The sequence below is a fragment of the Arvicola amphibius genome, chromosome 9 (genome assembly GCF_903992535.2).
Source record: "Arvicola amphibius chromosome 9, mArvAmp1.2, whole genome shotgun sequence".
NCBI lineage: Eukaryota > Metazoa > Chordata > Mammalia > Rodentia > Cricetidae > Arvicola > Arvicola amphibius.
This window is the reverse complement of record NC_052055.2, coordinates 118,127,241-118,148,110: the sequence shown is the minus strand read 5'-3', so window position 1 is coordinate 118,148,110 and position 20,870 is coordinate 118,127,241. Positions and strand designations below refer to the sequence as shown.

General features: G+C 41.6%; 1 protein-coding gene across 1 annotated transcript in view; it reads right to left on the bottom strand.

Annotated features, from left to right (window-relative positions):
- Positions 1–20,870, bottom strand: part of LOC119823521 (heat shock transcription factor 2 binding protein) — a 93,164-nt gene that overhangs the window by 52,417 nt on the left and 19,877 nt on the right. The window contains exons 5-7 of the mRNA XM_038343573.1: positions 17,411–17,560; positions 15,073–15,205; positions 4,680–4,797 (exon numbers count right to left, since the gene is read on the bottom strand). Of these exons, the coding sequence (XP_038199501.1) occupies positions 4,680–4,797; positions 15,073–15,205; positions 17,411–17,560 (401 nt within the window). The remainder of the gene's footprint in view (positions 1–4,679; positions 4,798–15,072; positions 15,206–17,410; positions 17,561–20,870) is intronic.

The following is a 20,870-nucleotide window of genomic DNA, read 5'->3' as shown; positions in this document are numbered from 1 at the left end:
AGCCCAGTTGAACAACCTGGAAACAACACTCTCCATCCTGCTGAGCACCTGCAGGCTGTATAGTATGCTTCAGGTTTCCAGCTTTGGTGAGTTACCACCGATGGTAGAGTAGGCTTTGGTGATACAAATGTCTTTAAGTCATTTCTGCTCCTATAAGTAACCCATATTCCTGTAAGTGACCTAAATAAAACTCACTAGCTCATCAAGTTGGACTATGATGGTATCTGCACTTTGTCCACAGTGAGCTCCCTTTCTGGAGTGAGTAGATGTGTGTATTGCATCTCCCAAGAAAGATCTGTCATGCAACAATACATCAGTAATCCCAGCATTCGTACAGGGATGCGAGGCAGATATAAGTGAATCTCTGAAACTGTGGGCCAGACTCATACACATCAGAAAGAAAAAAAAGACACCCTGTCTCAAACAAGGAAGAAGATGAAGAATGACACTTAAGGCCTCTACATGTGTACATAGTATGCTTACCCACAAACACACATGAACATGCATATGCATGCACTGCACACACACACACACACACACACTGTACACAAAAATTTTTTAAATGGATGTCAGAGGGTAGGCAATATGTGCTTTTCAAGGGAACAGAGGATCCACTGTAACCTAAGAATTAAAAGCTCACCAAAAATATTTTCAACAGGGCTGGAGAGATGGCTCAGCAGTTAAGAGCATTGCCTGCTCTTTCAAAGGTCCTGAGTTCAATTCCCAGCAACCACATGGTGGCTCACAACCATCTGTAATGAGGTCTGGTGCCCTCTTCTGGCCTGTAGGCATACACGCAGAATATTGTATACATAATAAATAAATATTAAAAAAAATTTTTCAATAAAAAAATACAAAGGAAATCTCAAAAGAGATTTTCCCCCACAACAAACCTAACTACAAAATCCAACCCTAGTGACACATCTCAACCAATAAGTCCACACCTACTAATCCTGGCCAAACAGTTCCACTAACCGAGGTCACATATTCAAACATATGAGGCCAATTTCATTCAAACTATCACAACCACTGAGCTATCTCTCCAGCCCAAGATTTTTTTTAGAAGTTTTTAAAGAAGGTTTTACATGCAAAAACCAGCAGCTGGAAGAAAACTGAACCCATCTCTGGGCCTGAGGCACCAATTCTGAAAGTGAGGGGAGAAGTGAGTCACAGGCAAAAAAAAAAAAAACAAAAACCTCAGCACAGCACAGCAAAGGCCCTATTCAAAAGGACTTAGGCTACTATCAAAAGCAAAAGGTCTTCAGCAGAGGAGAGACGAAAAACCCTAGAGAGAAAAAGGCAAGCAACCTATATAGAAGACAGCCAGGCACATGAGGAAGCCAGTTGAGGCTAGAACATGCCAATGTCACACACAGAATTAGAAACTGGCTGTATACAAACCAAGAAGGCTTCTGGAAAGGGAAGACAATGTGATGGCTCTGCAGGCAGTTCCTTCACCATTACTGCCATCAACGTGTGCTTACCAAGATCTACAAGCACAGATGCCAGGGAAGGGAGGCAGAGAGGCTGCCAGAGAATCAGCCTTTACACACAAAGCTTGCTGGGAAGCTGAAGGGAGGGATTACCTGGCCCATAAACACTGACCTTCTAGAGGCCACAGAAGAAAAGGAGATAATGAATCAACATCCAGAACTCACACAGACATCAGCACATCACTGTGGAAATAGCTTAGCAGGAAATAGATAAAGGGTACAGACAGGTGATTCACAGAGATGAGACAAACATGCAGAAAAAACACCCACCTTGCTGGTATTCCAAATCAAGGGAAGGAAGCGGGTGGATGGCCTGATGATACATATATTTTCTAAAGGAATAAATAGCAAAATGCTGACAAGAAATAGTATACGGGGAGCATCTTACAGTGTGGTATGGGTGCCCCTTCTCAAAGATCCCACTTTTGGGGAAATTCCTGGAGGAACTCACACGTAGGTCCACAGGAGATATTTACCAAGTGTTCATTGTAGCAGCATATATGTAGAGAACAAAAAATATTCTAAATGTTCTCTTAGGTTGAGAAAGGTGATCCAAATATTAGGACTTCTGCAATTTTTGAGACCCCCAAAGAAATAAATAAGATCCACAGTCAAGTTTTAACACTATCATAAAGAAATCTACGTCACACTACAGCACACACTGTTCATGCACATAGACATGTCAGTATATAACACCAGTGCACACTACAGTGTGGCTCACACAGGATGTCCCAGTACACATAGCTCTTACGTCCACTGAACACAACCATAGATTCTGAACAGAATGCATGAAACAGCTACTTAAGATCTATGGCAGGTAACCAGCGTATGAGCTGAGGCAATGAGAACAGAGCATGAAGTACCACCCAACCATAGCTTCCACTGGCCGGCACTCAGACTACACAGAAGGCTCTAGCTCAGTCTTAAGGAGAAGAAAAGAGGGGAGGTCTAGTGGCAGCCACAATGATAGAAGGAGCTCCAGGCAACTCATAGCCGCAGAAGGGAATGCTTCCCCATCTTGAAGGTCTCAATAGCTGCAGACAGAGTTAAATAGAAGGCACAACAATACTTTAGGCCACACCACACCTCAGCATTCAAGATGGGAACTAAAAAAGGAAGCTTTGGGGGAACAACAGAGCAGCACAGGCATCATGGAGAGACAGCTGTTCAGGAAAGTGACCCCACAGAACTATCTGTAAATTTCAAGCCTCACCTCAAGCTAGGCGAGTGTGGACCTCATCACACACAGCATTATTCCCTGGGCCTCCCACAGGTCCCTGGCAGGCAGCTCCTCTAGCATGGGAAACAGCAGGTAAAGGCATTCTAGATATGGGGCTGATACTGAAACAACACTGCAACTTGTAACTCAAATCCAACTGAACTGCTGCATTTTCCAAAGGTTTTAAACATGAGGCTTCTAACATAATATTCCCAATGCCCAGGATGCATCCAAAATTATTAAAATATAAAGAGAAAAAGAAACTATCCACTACATGGGAAAAGAGACACCAAGGCCAAGATGACACAGGTGTTGGAAGTATCTGCCACAGACTTTAAAGAGACTAATGAACTAAATAAGATAAATCTGCAACACATAAGATTTCCAACACACTTGGAAGAATGTATCACAGGAAGAACCCTAATACCCTCTAATTTTCCTGAGATGGGGCTATATGTCAGCACAGGAATGCTTGCCTTGTGAAAATCACTAGGTTCCATTCCCAGCACTGCCCCCCAAAAAAGAAAAAAATATTTCCTGGCCTAATCTCCAAGACTATATTTACATCATACTCTGATAAAGTTAAATTACCTTCCTTGCAAAGGAGTTTCTGCAGATGCACTCAATCACCGTTACTAATCAACAGGCTCTGAGCTGATTAAAAATGTTTATCTAATATGCCTAATCTAAACACATGAGCCCACAGAAAGCAACAGAGGAAGTCTGATACACACTGTGATGGATAATCATTATCAACTCAACTGGATTTATAATCACCATGGAAAAGCAACTCTGAAAATGTTTCCAGGAAGGCTGAATTGAGAGGAGAGACCACCCTGAATATAAATGGTACCATCCTATGGTCTGGGGTTCTAGACTGAATAAAAAGTATAAAGTAGACTGGCAAGATGGTTCTTTGGGTAAGTATTTCCTACTAAGCCTGGCTGTCTTGTATTCCTTGGAGCCCACATAGAGGGAATTGAAGCCTATTAGATGTCCTCTAAGCTCCATATACATACTATACCATACACACAAATTCATGAGGAGCACACATGTGCACAAATATAAATAAGCAAATAATTTAAAATACTTTTCAAAAGGAGAAACAGAGCCGAGTACCAGCATTCTCCCTGTTTCCTGACTATGGATGTCATGTGACCAGCTACCTCACATTCCTGCCACAACTCCTTCCCTACCATGAGGGGCTACACCCTCAAACTGTGAACATAAACAAAACCTTCATTCTTTAAACTGCTCTTATCACAGTACCAGAAAGGTAACAAATGCAGATGTCAAGTATAAAAGGCTGTGGCATGACAGTGGGCCATGTGAGAAAGGTGCAATTAAGCCTGGACAGAATTCAGCTGGCCACCTAAAAGAAGAGAACAAGGAAGCATATTCTTCCAGAGCCTGCTCACAGCATCCTGCTGAGCACCGCCTTGATTCTGACCTTATGTGCTGCCCAGCAGAGGACCTGGCCAAGTTACCTCAGATCCTGACCTACAAAACTGTGATACGAAATAGAAGTTTGTTGTGATTTATTAAAATGATTTCATAAAAAAAAGCTACAAAATTTAGTACCTGGGTAGGAAATTACCTCAGAGTTCATTCTGATGCCACTAGAAACATGACCCTGAAATATTTAGGATCCATTGATCATTCTAAGGGGTGAATGTTCCTTTTCTTAATTCATTTTTTTCCTGAAATACTGTTTAACCCAATACTCAGCAGGCTAAAGCAGGAGGAACATGAGTTCAAGGTCAGCTTGGGCTACACATCAACCCTATCTCAAATAAAATTAGATAAAATGTGACCTAAGATATAACACATCCTGTAAATTCTCAGGCAATTTGTTTCCTATTTTTTAGAACTACTACTAGATCAACCACGTTTACTTAAAGAGAGGTTCAATCAGCATATTCTAGGCACTGTGCAAGTTGAGAGACTGTGAGTTATTGTCTACATACACTTTGAGTTTGGTGCACTGGCCAGGCTTTAAGTCCCCCAGCAGCTGCAACATGGTGTCCAAGAGCACCCGACTGGAATTTACCAAGAATTCACGACCACATGCAATGGCAGCAACATCTGCAAAAGATAGAACAAAGCATCAAGACCACAGGTGCAGCACAGAGCACATAACGGTGGACAGAGAGAAGTGACTCTACCAGTTTTCCTCTAATTTCCACACACACATCATGGCGTGAACACACCTGCATTTTCACTCTTCCTATCTCTTGTCTTGCTCTCTCTCTCTCGCTCTCTCTCTCTCTCTCTCTGCCTTTCTCTCACACACACACACACTAATAATATAGTAATAATTAATGATAAATAATAAATAATAAGCTTTTTTCTAAAAGATCACAGGTGCTTCACAATCTGAAAAATTCTGATTAGCAGATAGTATATTCCCTGACTACAGACTCAAGGAAAGCAGCATTTAACAATGGTGCTGTTCAATTGATGCAAAAATACTAAATAAAATACTGGCAAATCTAATTATAGAACACATCAGAACCATCATCCACCATGATCAAGTTGGCTTCATTCCAGAGATGCAGGGATGGTTCAACATATGAAAATCTGTCAACATAATCCACCATATAAACAAACTGAAAAATAAAAACCACATGATCATCTCATTAGATGCCGAAAAAGCTTTAGACACAATACAACGTCCTTCATGATAAAGGTCTTGTAGTGAGCAGGGATACAAGGAACATACCTAATAATAATAAAGGCAATATACAGCAAGCCACCAGCCAACATCAAACTAAATGGAGAGAAACTCCCAGCGATCCCACTGAAATCAGAAACAAGAAAAGGTTGTCCACTTGAGGTCCTAGTTAGAGCAATAAGACAACAAAAGGAGATCAAGGGGATACAAATCGGAAAAGAAGAAGTCAAACTCTTACTATTTGTTGATGATATGATAGTTTATATAAGCGACCACAAAAATTCTACCAAGGAACTTCTAAGATACAAGATTAACTCAAAAAAAAAAAAAAGAGTACCCCTCCTGTACACAGATGATAAATGGCTGAGAAAGAAATCAAATAAACCTCACCCTTCACAATAGCCACAAATAGCATAAAGTATCTCTGAGTAACTCTAACCAAACAAGTGGAAGACCTGTATGACACGAACTTTAAATCTTTGAAGAAAGAAAATGAAGAAGACACCAGAAAATGGAAAGATCTCCCATGCTCTTGGGTAGGTAGAATTAACATAGTAAAAATGGCAATCTTACCAAGAGCAATCTACAGATTCAATGCAATGCCTACCAAAATCCCAGCAAAATTCTTCACAGATCTTGAAAGAACAGTACTCAACTGTATATAGAAAAACAAAAAACCCAGGATAGCCAATGCAATCCTGTACAATAAAAGGCATCACAATCTCTGACTTCAAACTCTACTACAGAGCTACAGTACTGAAAGCAGCCTGGTATTGGCATAAGAACAGACAGGAGGACCAATGGAACCGAACTGAAGACCCAGATATTAATCCACACACCCTCGAACACCTGATTTTTGACAAAGAAGTAAAAAATATCAAATGAAAAAAAAGCATATTTAACAAATGGTTCTGGCATAACTGGATATCAACATGTAGAAGAATGAAAATAGACCCATATCTATCACCATGCACAAAACTCAAGTCCAAATGGATCAAAGACCTCAATATAAAGCCAGCCACACTGAACCTCATAGAAGAGAAAGTGAAAAGTATACTTGAATGCATTGGCACAGGAGACCATTTCCTAAGTATAACCCCAGTAGCACAGACACTGAGAGAAACAATAAATGGGCCCTCCTGAAACTGAAAAGCTTCTGTAACGCAAAGGACATGGTCAATAAGACAAAACGACAGCCTACAGAATGGGAAAAGATCTTCACCAACCCCACATCAGACAGAGGTCTGATCTCCAAAATATACAAAGAACTCAAAAAATTGGTCATCAAAAGAACAAATAATCCAATAAAAAATATGGAATACAGACCTAAACAGAGAACTCTCAACAGAGGAATCTAAAATGGCTGAAAGACACTTAAGGAAATGTTCAACATCCTTAGTCATCAGAGAAATGCAAATCAAAACAACTCTGAGATTCCATCTTACACCTGTAAGAATGACCAAGATCAAAAACACTGGTGACAAATTATGCTGGAAAGGTTGTGGGGTAAACGGAACACTCCTACATTGCTGGTGGGAGTGCAAGCTGGTACAGACTCTTTGGATATCAATGTGGCGATTTCTCAGAAAATTAGGAAACAACCTTCCTCAAGACCTAGTAATACCACTTTTGGGTATATATCCAAAGGATGCTCAATTGTGCCACCAGGGCATGTGCTCAACTACGTTCATAGCAGCATTGTTTGTCAATGCCCCTAGACCAAAGAATGGATAAGGAAAATATGGTACATTTACACAATGGAGTACTACACAGCAGAAAATATTACATTTTGAATTCTGCAGGCAAATGTATGGATCTAGAAAACACCATATTGAGTGAGGTAACCCAGACCCAGAAAGACAATTATCATATGTACTCATAAGTGGTTTTTAAACACAAAGCAAAGAAAACCAGTCTACAAATCATCATCCCAGAGAACTTAGACCACAATGAGGACCCTAAGAGAGACATACATGGATCTAATCTACATGGGAAGTAAAAAAAGACAAAATCTCCTGAGTAAATTGGGAGCATGGGGACCATGGAAGAGGGTTAAAGGGGAGGGGAGAGGCAGGAAGGAGAGCAGAGAAAAATGTAGAGCTCAACAAAAATCAACCAATCAATAAAAACATATATTTATTGATTAGATAGATAGATAGATAGATAGATAGATAGATAGATAGATAGATAGATAGATATACAAAAAACAATGGTGCTGTTCATGGAGCTGACATGATGCTGAATGAGGACCTGACAACTGTAAGAGCTACTACAAATCAGGAAGTGATGTAATAAACCATGGAACAGAGCACTGGGACCTGGGTGTCTGCAGCATCCTGCCCCAGAACACTATACCAATAGATATCTGGTCCAAGCAGGAAGTGGGATTGATGACCAGTCTTAGCTGAGATCAAGCATTGAGAAATCCTTCAAGAATTGACTAATGATTTCTAACTATGACATAAATGGGAATCATATGTCAAAGGTATAGCATGAAAACAATCTGAACAGACTTTCTTAAATGCTTTTCCTTATTGTGATCAGCAAATAGGTTGTTACATACTTCAAGCTCTACAAATGGGCATGGAGACCAGACCAAGTTATTACACTGGCCCAGGGCTAGTACAGCCAGTACTAGCCCTACCAGTCCAGTATCCACACATAACTGCAAGTATTTACCAGCAAATATTTGAACATAATACTTATACAAATAAGACTCGTACAAATCCCAGTAAACAGTGTGTTCTCTCTATCTCCTCTCTTCCCTCTCTCCCTCCTCCCACACCTGTGCACCGGGATGTAGCTCTTGGCTACTGCTCCAGTGGCATACATGCTGTCAAGCTCCCTGCCATGATGATGATGGACTAACCCTCTGAAACTGTAAACAAGCCCCCAACTAAATGCTAGCTTTTATGAGTTACTGTGGTCATGGGGTCTCTTCACAGAAATAGAACAGTTACTAAGGCCAAGTACCTAATCTCAAGACAGCCTTCTCTGTGGCTGTCCTGGAGCCAAGTTCTTTAAGAACAGAGAGCACCACATCTAGATTTTCTAAGACTCATCCATAAAGGTGGAAATTCTGATCTGCCTTCACCTGCAAAATCAACACTCAGAAGGGTCTGTCTACCAGGACTGAATGAAATCCCAAGTTACTTCTCCCACGTCTTAAACTGAAACTCACTTACCTATGTAAAATACAGATGCAGTCCTGCAACATTACTGTGTGCAGTTTGCATTTGATCCTGCACAGCATACTGACTATGGGACTTCCTCGCTGATCCAGCTACAAAGAAACACAAGTTTCCAACAAAAACTCGGCTTCATTGTGTAGGGTTAGCTCCACTAACTTAAGTGTTAGTAAGAAAACACTACAAAGCCAAAACACTACAAGACAATTAGAAGAATTCTATAATAAACTGAATATTGTAAGTGACCAATGCCAATTTTTCCAAGTTAGCAAGACACTTAACATGACTGAGTTATTATCAAAGAGGTCAGAATCATGCCCATGGAATACCAAAACCAAAAAGCCTTTGGTGATCTCACAATATCAATTAGCAACCACCGCTCTAGCAACCAACCCCAGAACATAAAGTTTTTAATCTTTATGAAAAGTCAGGCTGTGCCCTAGGGTCACAGGGGATGACTTCATCTCCTGCAACATCTACAAACATTTGTTATACTTGTCTGCTATGCCCACATAATAGAGTGGCAGGAATATCACAAACCTCCTACAGCATGCAGTACTCCTACAGCACAGCATGCTAGTGCCAAGAGGGAAACGCGCTGTGTGCAACACTCCTGAAAGAACAGTGTGTATCAGAGCCTGTCCCTGCTCCAGAAACCTAGGCTTGTCCCAGAACAGGTAAGGGAGGCTGATTAGGGAGAGACGGTAGACAAATACAGAGGACGGAGGAGGGTAAAACAACAGTACGGTGTCTGAAACACAGAGAGTCACACACACCCAAACATACACATACACAGTAAACACAAAGAGTCACACACACCCAAACATACACACACACAGTAAACACAAAGAGTCACACACACCTAAACATACACATACACAGTAAACACAAAGAGTCACACACACCTAAACATACACACACACAGTAAACACAAAGAGTCACACACACCTAAACATACACATACACAGTAAACACAAAGAGTCACACACACCTAAACATACACATACACAGTAAACACAAAGAGTCACACACACCTAAACATACACACACACAGTAAACACAAAGAGTCACACACACCTAAACATACACACACACAGTAAACACAAAGAGTCACACACACCTAAACATACACATACACAGTAAACACAAAGAGTCACACACACCTAAACATACACATACACAGTAAACACAAAGAGTCACACACACCTAAACATACACATACACAGTAAACACAAAGAGTCACACACACCTAAACATACACATACACAGTAAACACAGAGAGTCACACACACAAACATACACACACAGTAAACACAGAGAGTCACACACACACCCAAACATACACATACACAGTAAACACAGAGAGTCACACACACCCAAACATACACATAAACAGTAAACACAGAGAGTCACACACACCCAAACATACACATACACAGTTTAAATAAAATTTTTCCACCTGGACTGACAATGAATATCCCCCACCCCGACAAGAGCCTTGATTACCTGACAAAAGCCCAACACCAGTCATTAGAAACCCTCTTTGATCCAAGAGATTCAAAAACATTATAGGCTATTGCTGTTTCCCTTGATTGCTCCCCAGAGATAGAAAATAAATCCCTAATGCTGAAGCCACCATGTACTTTGGACACAGAACCCAGAAGATCCAAGCAGAATCTCACCTCAAGGCTTCCTCCTTGGGGAACTAGCTTTATGTTATCAGAAGACACCATGCAGCTTCCAAAGGAAGGAAGCAACCAACAGCCCTACCCAGCTATGATACCTATGAACCCCAACAATGACAGGCACAGCAAGATATCCCTAAAGGAGCTTAGTGGTACTGATATCTTGGCAGTACCAAGAACTGTCTAAATTGGACTTAAGGTCCACTCAACAAAAGAGAAATCATGCTTGGTACTGAGAACCTAGTCAATTACCTAGGGCTAGTGAAGTCATGGGTCATGGAGAAGAACTTCCTTTACTAAACCTGCTATTCTAACTACAGTCTTAAATGCTTTTCCTTATACTCACACAGAAGTATAACTCTCATCCCTTAGAAGAAACTTCTCTTTCTAACATGTGGAGACCATTATAGTCAAGTGCAGTTATGGAGCCCAGCTCCAGCTGCTGCATCAACAACAGAACTCCTGTACTAAGGATCAGGGATCACTGTGAAAAGGGGGCAGAGAATATATGCGCCAAAGGAGCAGGAAGTCCGCTGTGAGATTAAGTCTCCTAGAAATGTCAAAGAGGCTATGCTCATGAGTCTCACCAACGTGACTGCCTAAACCATACATGAACAAGAATGACACCCATAGACAAGCTAACAGGGACATGGGGAAGCTCACAAGACCTCAACCCTAAACAAAGAACTACAGATAACTAAGGAATACTGGAGTAGGAGAAATAGTAGGAAAGAGCGCACCAATTAGTTATCCAACACCAAATGGTCACCCCTGAAAAAAAAATACATACAATTAACATTATACAAACTAAGCAGTTTGTATCTATATATTTAAAACACAACACACACACACACACACACGATGAAAGAAAAATAGACCAGGTTGGAGAGATGACTCAGCTGTTAAAGGCTGACTCAAAACAAAAACTATAAGAAAAAATAGATCATGAATTTGAGAGAAAGCAAGAAAAGGTAGATGGGAGGGTTGGGAGAGAGAAAAGGGAAGGGGGAAATGAAGTAATTATATTATAATCCCAAAATTTATTTAAAACTGAAAAATGTAATGTTAGAGCTGGGGCTGGAGCACAGTGGTGGAGTCTGCTTGGCATTTGCATACATAAGGCCAGTCCCAAGATTCAATATCCCTAGCAACATGAAAAAAATTAATATACCTAATTTTTAAAAGCTGGGCATGGTCACATATACTTACAATCCTAACATTTGAGATGCTGAGGAAGAAGGATTTGATGTTTGAAAACAGCCTGGGCTAGTGAGTTTGAGACCAGCTTAGACTACTTAGTAAAACCTTGTCTCAAAAAAAAAAAAAAGAGAGAGAGAGAAAAAAGGTCATGTTGACAGGGCAGTCATTACCAAATGCTACCTAAAATGCACAGCCAGATTAGGAGGCAGGGTATGCACTTAGGATTTATGAGTCTACAAAAACAGGAAGAGCAGGCAGAAAAGCAAGTTTTCTACTTGTGAGTTAGGTGAGTCACTCTTCACAAGATCACCATTCTTTCATTGCTTTATCCCTCACTTCACGTGTGCTATGACCTGTCACAGTCCAGCAGATGACAGGATGTAAGTCCATCAGAGTAGGTAGGGTCCCCCATGCAGATGAAGAAACCCTGTCTAAAGGAGCTAACCTGGGAAGTGGACCATCTTGTCTTAAAATCCAGACTTTCGCTGCTGCACCCAACCTGTCATTTCCTAACCTGTCATTAGGAATTGTGGTAGTTTGAATAAGAATGATCCCCATAAGCTCATATGTTTGAATGCTTAATCACTAGAGAGTGGGACTAGTTGAAAAGATAGGAGAATTAGGAAGTATGGCCTTGGAGGAAGTGTAAAACACTGGGGTGGGCTTGGGCTTTAGGGTTTCGAAAGTCCATGCCAATCCCAGTATCTCCTCTGTCCGCAGATGTAGCTCTCAAGTACTTCTCCAGCACCACGCCTGCTGCCATGATCCCACCACGATGATAAGAGAGTAAACCTCTGCAACTGTAAGAGAGCACCTCACAAAATGCTCTCTTTCATAGAGTTTCTGTGGTCATGGTGTCTCTTCACAGCAAAACAACAATGGCTAAGACAGGATCAATGACTGAACAAGTAAGAAATTTCATATCAGTTTTTGCTTAGAATATGGTAAACTAGAACTAAGAGCTGCTCCATTCTTCCCCAGGGAGGAGAAGGCAAGGAAAATTCTACAAAATCACAGCTTTTCTTAAATACATCAGGGAGCTAAGGTTGGCTGGGAAACACCAAATGAAAGAGGCCAGACTTCCAGGCAGAGATATGGGACAAACATGCTCAACCTGGAGCAGATGCTCAAAGTCACAACAAACCAAATCAAATGTTTAACAAGCCCCCAGGACAGTTGCTGCACGAGGCTGACTATGGAAGAAGGACACTCCCTAGCTGGGTGTTATACTGCCACATGAGTTTACTGAAATTCTCAGAACTTCTAAAAGATAAAAAGGAGCTGGGAGAGTGTGTAAGACTGGAAGATCAGCTTGACAAGCAAGAAGAGCTGTAGACCACTAGCCCATGGTCTCCACAGTGCTGCTGTACCCACTGGATGGCTCCAGGAGCTGAAAAGCACAAACTTCTGTGGCACAAACCCACTTCAGAAACGCACCACCAGAGTTTAAAACCTTTTTCAGGCAAACCTACAAGTCTTCTTTTCACATGTACACGACTGTGATTTTAGCCAAATGAGCCTGAATGCTGGGCAACAGGATGCTCTACCCTCTAGCTGACTGTCTGCCTCATGGCTCACCAGCCAGAAATTCATGCAGTTTAAATTCTCAACCAGCAAAATGACAAAATACATGGATAGTAGACTTTTAAGGTCACTTTTAGAACTAATCAAATGTACAAATGCCTTCTTTTAAATATAGCCTTTAAGGCCTGACGTGGTAGGCTGAGAATACAGTTGCTATGATGAATGGGCAGAGAGCTGCCCTGCTTCAGACAAAGTGCCAGTCAAGCCAGAGTAATGAACTCTTAGCATCCATCCAACAAGAAACACCACTGGAGGCAGGAGAGATGGCACAGAAATTGAGAGCACTGGCTGTTCTTCTTGAAGAGCTGGGTTTAATTTCAAGCACCCACATGATAGCTCACTCCAGTTCTAGAGGATCCAACAGTCCCTTCCAGCTTCCACAGGTACTAGGCATACATGGCAGTGCACAGGCATATATACAAGCAAAAATAAAAAACTATGCTGTAGGATAAAATAAAAATAAATCTTAGAAAATAAATAAAATAAGTACCACTAACTTTTAAGGGATTTTTTTAAAATATCAGCCAGGTATAGTAGTATACTTATAATCTCTGGACTCAAGAAGTTGAAGCAGCAGGATTACTTCAAGTTTGAGCACAGTTTGTCTCAAATTTAAAGGAGTAGGAGGAGAAGTAGAAGTAGTCTATACAGGCCTTTCATCATACCGATCTCAGTAAGAAGGTAACAACACAGGGCTGGAAAGATGACTCGGTACAAAGTACTTGCCACACAAGCATGAGGACTGGAATTCAGATGCTCAGCACCCATGTAAATTTTGGGCAGGCATGGCAGCTTCCTGTAATCTCAGCACTCAGGATGCAGAGACAAGAGGTCACTGGTACAAGCTGACTAGCTAGACTAGCCAGAATCAGTAAGCTCCGAGTTCAACAAAACCTGCCATGATCAATAAGGTGGGGAGTAACCAAAGAAGATACCCACCATCAACTCAGGCCTCTACAGATATACACGCACACACTCTTGCACACGTACTTACACAAATATGTGAGCACACATTATCATCATCATCATCATCATGCAAGGGGAAAAGGCAGTTTTTTCTCATATTAACAGCAAAAATCATTCTAAGAGTACACAGAATACAACAGAGATGAAAGGTCACTATTTAAGCACTTTGTCATGTCAACCTCAGGAAAGTAGAGTTTCCACACCCACTGGGGCGTCTCACCTACTGTACTAGGAATCACTAGTCCCTGGTCTTTCTCTCACAAAAATTTTGAAGGTTTGGAATGTTACTGTTTTTTTTTATTTCTTTTTTTGAGACAGTCTTGCTATATAGCCCAGGTTGACCTCAAACTCTTAATCCTCCTTCTTAGGGCCTCCTAAATGTTGAAATTGCAGGCTTGTGCCACCATGCCAGCTAGCTCCTTTATAGTTTTGCTATGAAATTCTCTTGTAGCATTTCTTCAGTGGTAGGTTCCATTTATTAGCTTCCGGGAAAAACTCACTGAAAACGCACAGCTTTCAGAACCCTTGAGTGGAATTTAGCTTCAGTTTAGCTCTCAGCTTTTGCTTTAGCCAGACATGAGTAAACAGCAAGGACTCCAAATGACAAGTATCTAAATGTACAGTTTGTGGCTTTCATTCTTTTACTTCTGTGATGTATAAAAACAAATACCAGCCAGGTGTGGTGGCGCACACCTTTAATCCCAGCACTTGGGAGGCAGAGGCAGGTGAATCTCTGAGTTTGAGGCCAGCCTGGTCTACAGAGTGAATTCTTGGACAGTCAGTGTTACACGGAGAAACCCTGTCTTGAAAAACCAAAAATAAATAAATAAAAATAAACAGCAATCAAATCAATCTGTGTTTCCTTTAGATCAGTTAGTTCTAATAAGTGATGGTGACCACAAGCCCTTGTGGCGCTTTTCCATATTGGAGACACCCAACACCTAGATCAACTTACTGAGACAGACTCCAGGGTGAACATGGTGCTCCAGACACTGACACACACAAATCCCTAATTGTAATTAACAACCCTGATATATGGCACTATGCCTGAAAAGTTACCTACTTGTTACAATTCCAGCCAGTGCAAATACAAACTGATTCTCATCAGAATCAACCTCCCTGACGTCCCCATCCAATGACTTTACGAAACTCTCCATTGTCTGACCAGTGATGTTGAAAAACTTCAATGCTTTGTCCTGAAAGTTTAAAAATAAAAGAATACAAGTGTCAAATCTTTCCACATAAGCCAATGTAACATCACAAATGTGCAAACCATACAGAAGAAAGACTAGCTGCAATTACAGAAGCAATCATTAAAACCTGTGCTCAAAGTTCCCAGGGAGGGAAGCAGTCAATGCTGAGACTCATACCAGGCCACAGTAGAAAGAATAAGTGACTTCTGAGTGTTCAGCCCTAAATGGGACATCTGTGTCCACCACACCACAAAGGTTCAGGGAACATCACAGAAGACCGGGTGGAAGAATGTCAGAGCTGGAGGGAAAAAGGAATGCTGTGAAATGCTGCCTTCTGAACATTCATGAACTCAAAGCTGCTGTGGTTACCTGATGTGGGAGTCCCCTCTGTATGCTGTAAATACCATTGGTTAATAAGGAAACTGCCTTGGCCTGTTCATAGGGCAGAACTTAGGTAGGCAGGGAAAACTAAACCAAATGCTGGGAGAAAGAAGGGTGGAGTCAGAGAGAAGCCATGTAGCCCCACCTGAGACAGATGGACGGAACTTAATCCGGTAAGCCACAGCCACGTGGTGATACACAGATTAACAGAGATGGGTTAAATTAAGATATAAGAGTTAGCCAATAAGAAGCTAGAGCTAATGGGCCATGTAGTTATTTGAATAATACAGTTTCTGTGTCTTTATTTCAGGGCTGAGCGGCTGGGAACCAACAAGCGGCTTCCTCTAACAAATTGGAGCCAACGTGATCAACTAAAATCCACAAGACCTGGACAAATCAAGCTAGTTCCCCATGCTAGCATGGATGGGAGATGGGTTTATGAGGTATTATGCCTCAATGAGGAGTTACTAACAATTGATGGCTGCTGGAAGAGTCACTGTTCTTCAGGGCCGTGGACACTGGTAGGTTCGTGCTCTAGTGGGTGGCTACATCCATGCATACACAGCAGCTCTAACTAGACTTAGTGAAGTATAAAAAGGAAGTGAAAATAAGAAATAGAAGGAGGATTTGAGTTATCTATGACTGAGATATACTGTACGTGTATGTGTGTGTGTGCATGTGTGTATAATTTGTCAAGAACCATTTAGAACCAAGGCACATTTTAGAATGAGAAAACAAAAAACAAAACCTGAGAAAATGGCATAAGGGAACTTCTTGGATGATAGAATGTTCTATGACTGACTGTAGGGATGGTTTCCCAACTCTAGAAATTTTCTAAGAAACCAGTAAGAACTATGTAAGTTCAGGGGATAAATTGCAACATAGAAATCATCTTTATTTTTAATACAAAATCTCGTACAGCCCAGGAAATTACACTTTATTAAAGTTCAACAAACTGTTAAGGACATTTAAGTCTCCCTCAAGCCAAACACTGTGTCCTCTAAGCAGTAACTAATGTAGCTTTGGCTTCTTGCCAAACATCCCCCTCTCAACTTCTATTCCTTCTACCAGAGTCAAACCCTACCTGCTGCTGATGCTTTCTTCCCTTAGCTGGCAACTGCGCCCTGACACCACACCTGTCTCAATCATACAGCTCTCAGTGGCTCCTTCTTCCCCATCTGCCCTGCAGAAAGCCACACACCTCACTTAAAAACACTTGAAGACTATACAGCCCTCCTGCCTATGAATGGGGGGTGAGGGTGGGAGAAAGGGACCAGCAACTGCTTACCCCAATCACAAAATGACATTCCAGTAACAACAAGCCTTATCTCCCAAGCTGCAGTGCATGACCCTCCACTCAGTCAAGGGACCTTCCCCCCAATACAAGTCAGACTTCTCACCTATATCTTTGATTTGACTGATTCTGTCTTCTTGAACTGTTCTTACGATTTTCTGCCATTTCTACCTATTCTTCAAGGTCCATTTCAAATTCCTCTCCTTATGAAGTTCCCTAACAACATGTGTGTGTGTGTGTGTATGTGTGTGTGTGTGTATTAGACACAGATACATGCCAAATTTTTAAATTATGTATTAACCATGAGGTAAAACACATATGAGCACTTGCGTGCCAGGACAGAAGGATGGTACTTCATTTTACACATCCTCAGAGCATCAGGTGACCCAATGAACACAGCAGGCATCTGGCAACCATCTGATGAATGAACTAAAGCAAATTTACATCATGGCAGGACTTAGCAATCAATGTCACAGCAGATGTGCTGTCTCTTTCAGGTCACAAGACACATTCAACAGTGCCAGACAACTTACTCCTCCCAGAATGGCTTTGACGACTTCCTCACTGCTGGAGACTCCCCAGAGAAGGGTACAGGTAACTGCTCCCATTTGTGTACAGTACTCTGCCTGCTGGAGGAGCTGCTGTTTCGCCTCATTCAGCTGCTGTCGAAGAGCCAACTTCTCCTAAATTCACAACAAAGTAGAATGAGATGACAGACAGCTAGCATTCAATCTCAATAATCTCTATTACATGCTCTTTCACAATGATATTTATTAGAGAGAAAGCATTCAGATTCTAGAAAACAGCTTCAAGTAGAATATAGCTCTCACTGAGCCACAATTCACATCTAAACAGTAAAGTTCAAAGCTTAGAGAAGAACACACGGCTGCTTTTCAGCTTATGAATAATTGTGAAGAGCTAATTCATTCATTCAAGTAAAGAGAAAACTAGAGGTGGCATGTGTACCAAGCGGCCACACCCAGAGGCAGCACCACCAGACTCAGAAGCAAAGCAGCAACCTAGCGTGCAGCCTAGACCGCACAGCACTTCTAATCAGGGAGCCTGCCATGGCCAACATTCACTCCACTGACAAATACAACACTGAGTTTAGGAAAAGAACTGTACAAAGTCTCGTAGGCCAGTGGGTCTCAACCCCTTTTGGGTGGAATGACACTTTCACAGGGGTCACCCAAGACCATTAGAAAACACAGATATTGACGGGCGGTGGTGGCGCACGCCTTTAATCCCAGCACTCGGGAGGCAGAGGCAGGCGGATCTCTGTGAGTTCAAGGCCAGCCTGGTCTAAAAGAGCTAGTTCCAGGACAGGCTCAAAAAAAAAAGCTGCAGAGAAACCCTGTCTCGAAAAACCAAAAAAAGAAAAAAGAAAAGAAAAGAAAACACAGATATTTACATTATTATTTTTAACAGTGTTATGTGAACTTTTACTTTTTTGGCTTTTTTTGGGGGGGTGGGGGCGCCATCCAGCTCCTAAATAAATCACACGTGGAGGCTTATTCTTAGTTATGAATGTCCGACCTTAGCTTGGCTTGTTTCTTTTTTTTTAAATTTATTTATTATGTATACAATATTCTGTCTGTGTGTATGCCTGAAGGCCAGAAGAGGGCACCAGACCTCACTGCAGATGGTTATGAGCCACCATGTGGTTGCTGGGAATTGAACTCAGGACCTTTAGAAGAGCAGGCAATGCTCTTAACTGCTGAGCCATCTCTCCAGCCTCCAAGCCTGGCTTGTTTCTTGCCAGCTTTTATTAACTTATATCATCCCAACTACCTTTTGCCTCTGGGCTTTTATCTTTCTCTATTTCTGTATACCTTTCTTTCCTTCTTACTTGGTGATTAGCTGGTGGCTGGGTCCTGATGTCATCCTCTCCTTGTTCTCTTGTTCCTCCTTCTTTCCCAGACTTCTCCTTCTATTTATTCTTTCTGCCTGCAGCTCTGCCTATCCTTGCTCCTGGCTCACTATTAAGTATTCATCTCTTTATTAGGATCATCAGGTGTTTTAGGCAGGCACAGTAACACAGCTTCACAGAATTAAACAAATGCAGTGTAAACAAAAGTCACACATCTGAAAATAATATTCCCCAACATAAAAGTAGCAAAATTATAGTTATGAAGTAGCAATGAAAATAATTTTATAGTTTGGGGTCACCACAACATGAGGAACTGTATTAAGAGCTGCAGCATTAGGAAAGTGAGAACCACTGCTGTAGGCAAGCTATGAAGAGGTCCTCATGACTGTCATCAAAGATGCTGGAGAACATGAAAAGCATGTGTGGCTGTGAAATGACACTAGAATCAAACACCAGACCTAACACCAGGCAGAAAAGCTGGGAAGGTGGGCACCCCAGATATGCTCAGGCCAGATTCATGAATAACAAGGCCGCGCAGGCCAGGGAAGGTTTCCTGCCCTGCCTACAGCAGCTCCTAAGAACACCTAAAGCTAGGCTAGTCTCTGGCGGGACCATTAAGGGGAAAAGGGAACCATTCTCCTGATTACCCTCACATGAATACAGCCTAAGGAGTTCTCTTCTCGTCCTCCCCAGTGACCATGTTTCTCTGGTGCTAAAACTCCCTTCAAGGAGACAGCATATCCTGAGAGACGAACTGGGAAGGGGTACCGCTCAGTTGTAGAGCACTTGCCTACCATACAGGAGGCCCTGAGTTCCACCCCAGCACCACTAAGAAAGCAATAAACTGAAAAATATAAAAACCTAGGCAAATTCATTTCTATCAAGCATAAGTAGTAAAACAACAATTTAAATTATGCTAGATAGCTGAGATGGTTTTTTAATTATTATTTTAAAGAAGTCAATATTCAATAATGAAAAGAAAGGGGCTTTTTGCCTGGGGTTCCAAGAGAATGAGAGGTGGGTGGGAAATTCCCAGCACCTATACTATGGCTAACAATGCCTGTGCTCCAGGCCCAGCACCCTCTTCTGACCTCCATGAGTACCAGGCTCACCTGTGGTACACATAAATACATGTAGGCAAAATATCCACACATATATAATAAAAATAAATAATTCTAAAAATCAAAATATAAACTATATGTTTTTCATGTCTGACTTAATGATACTGCAGTCTGGATTCCTAGACTGCCCTTCACATCTATGTAACTGAACTGACAAAGTAATGGGTATGTTTATATGAACCACATCCACCGTCAATATCAGAGAAAAACAAATATACCATGCTTGCTTCTTCTCAGCTAGCTTTCTGAACTCTTACACAGTTCTGAATTCAGACCATGAAATGGTACCATCTATATTCAGGGTGGGTCTTCCAACCCAGCTAAATTAAGGCAAACAGGACAACTCTCCAAAGACCTGAACAGATCTTGACAACTGCCACTCTCTTCCCAGGAGATTCTAAGTGGCAACATTACAACAGCATACTTGTAAACTGTCATGCCTTTTAAACTAATTGAAAGCATACTGGCAAAGGGGAGGCCCTCCCTTGTCTCAGACTCCAACACGTTTATATTAAACGTCCTCCAAAACCCGCTGTACTAGGTCAGTCCTCTCTCCAGAGCTCTGTAGCAGGGAGAAGGAAAAACAGCAAGTAGTTGTGTTCTTGAGAACAAAGAAGGTGAACCCTTCCCAACATAGGTTATTATTGTTGATCCCACAGTATAACATGCCTACAGTGGGAACTAAATGGAGAGCCTTCCAACCAGTAGCTCCAGCTGCCTGCTTTTTCCCCCAGTCCATTTCTGCTAAGTGTTGCCAGACTCCACTGGATGACAGTACCTTTGTTTACTCTCAATCAGGCTACACCAGTCACATTTGATGATGTTATCTGTTACTTACTGTTTGCTCTTTTACTCTTGCTTGCTACATACTTAATAAACTCATTTATCTGAAACTGCAGGTACAGAACTTCTAAAACATGTCAAAGCAAAACCCTGATCCATTTTTTAAAAAGCAGTAAGGTAAATTTTCAAACTCCAACCAGGCATGGTAGTACACACATG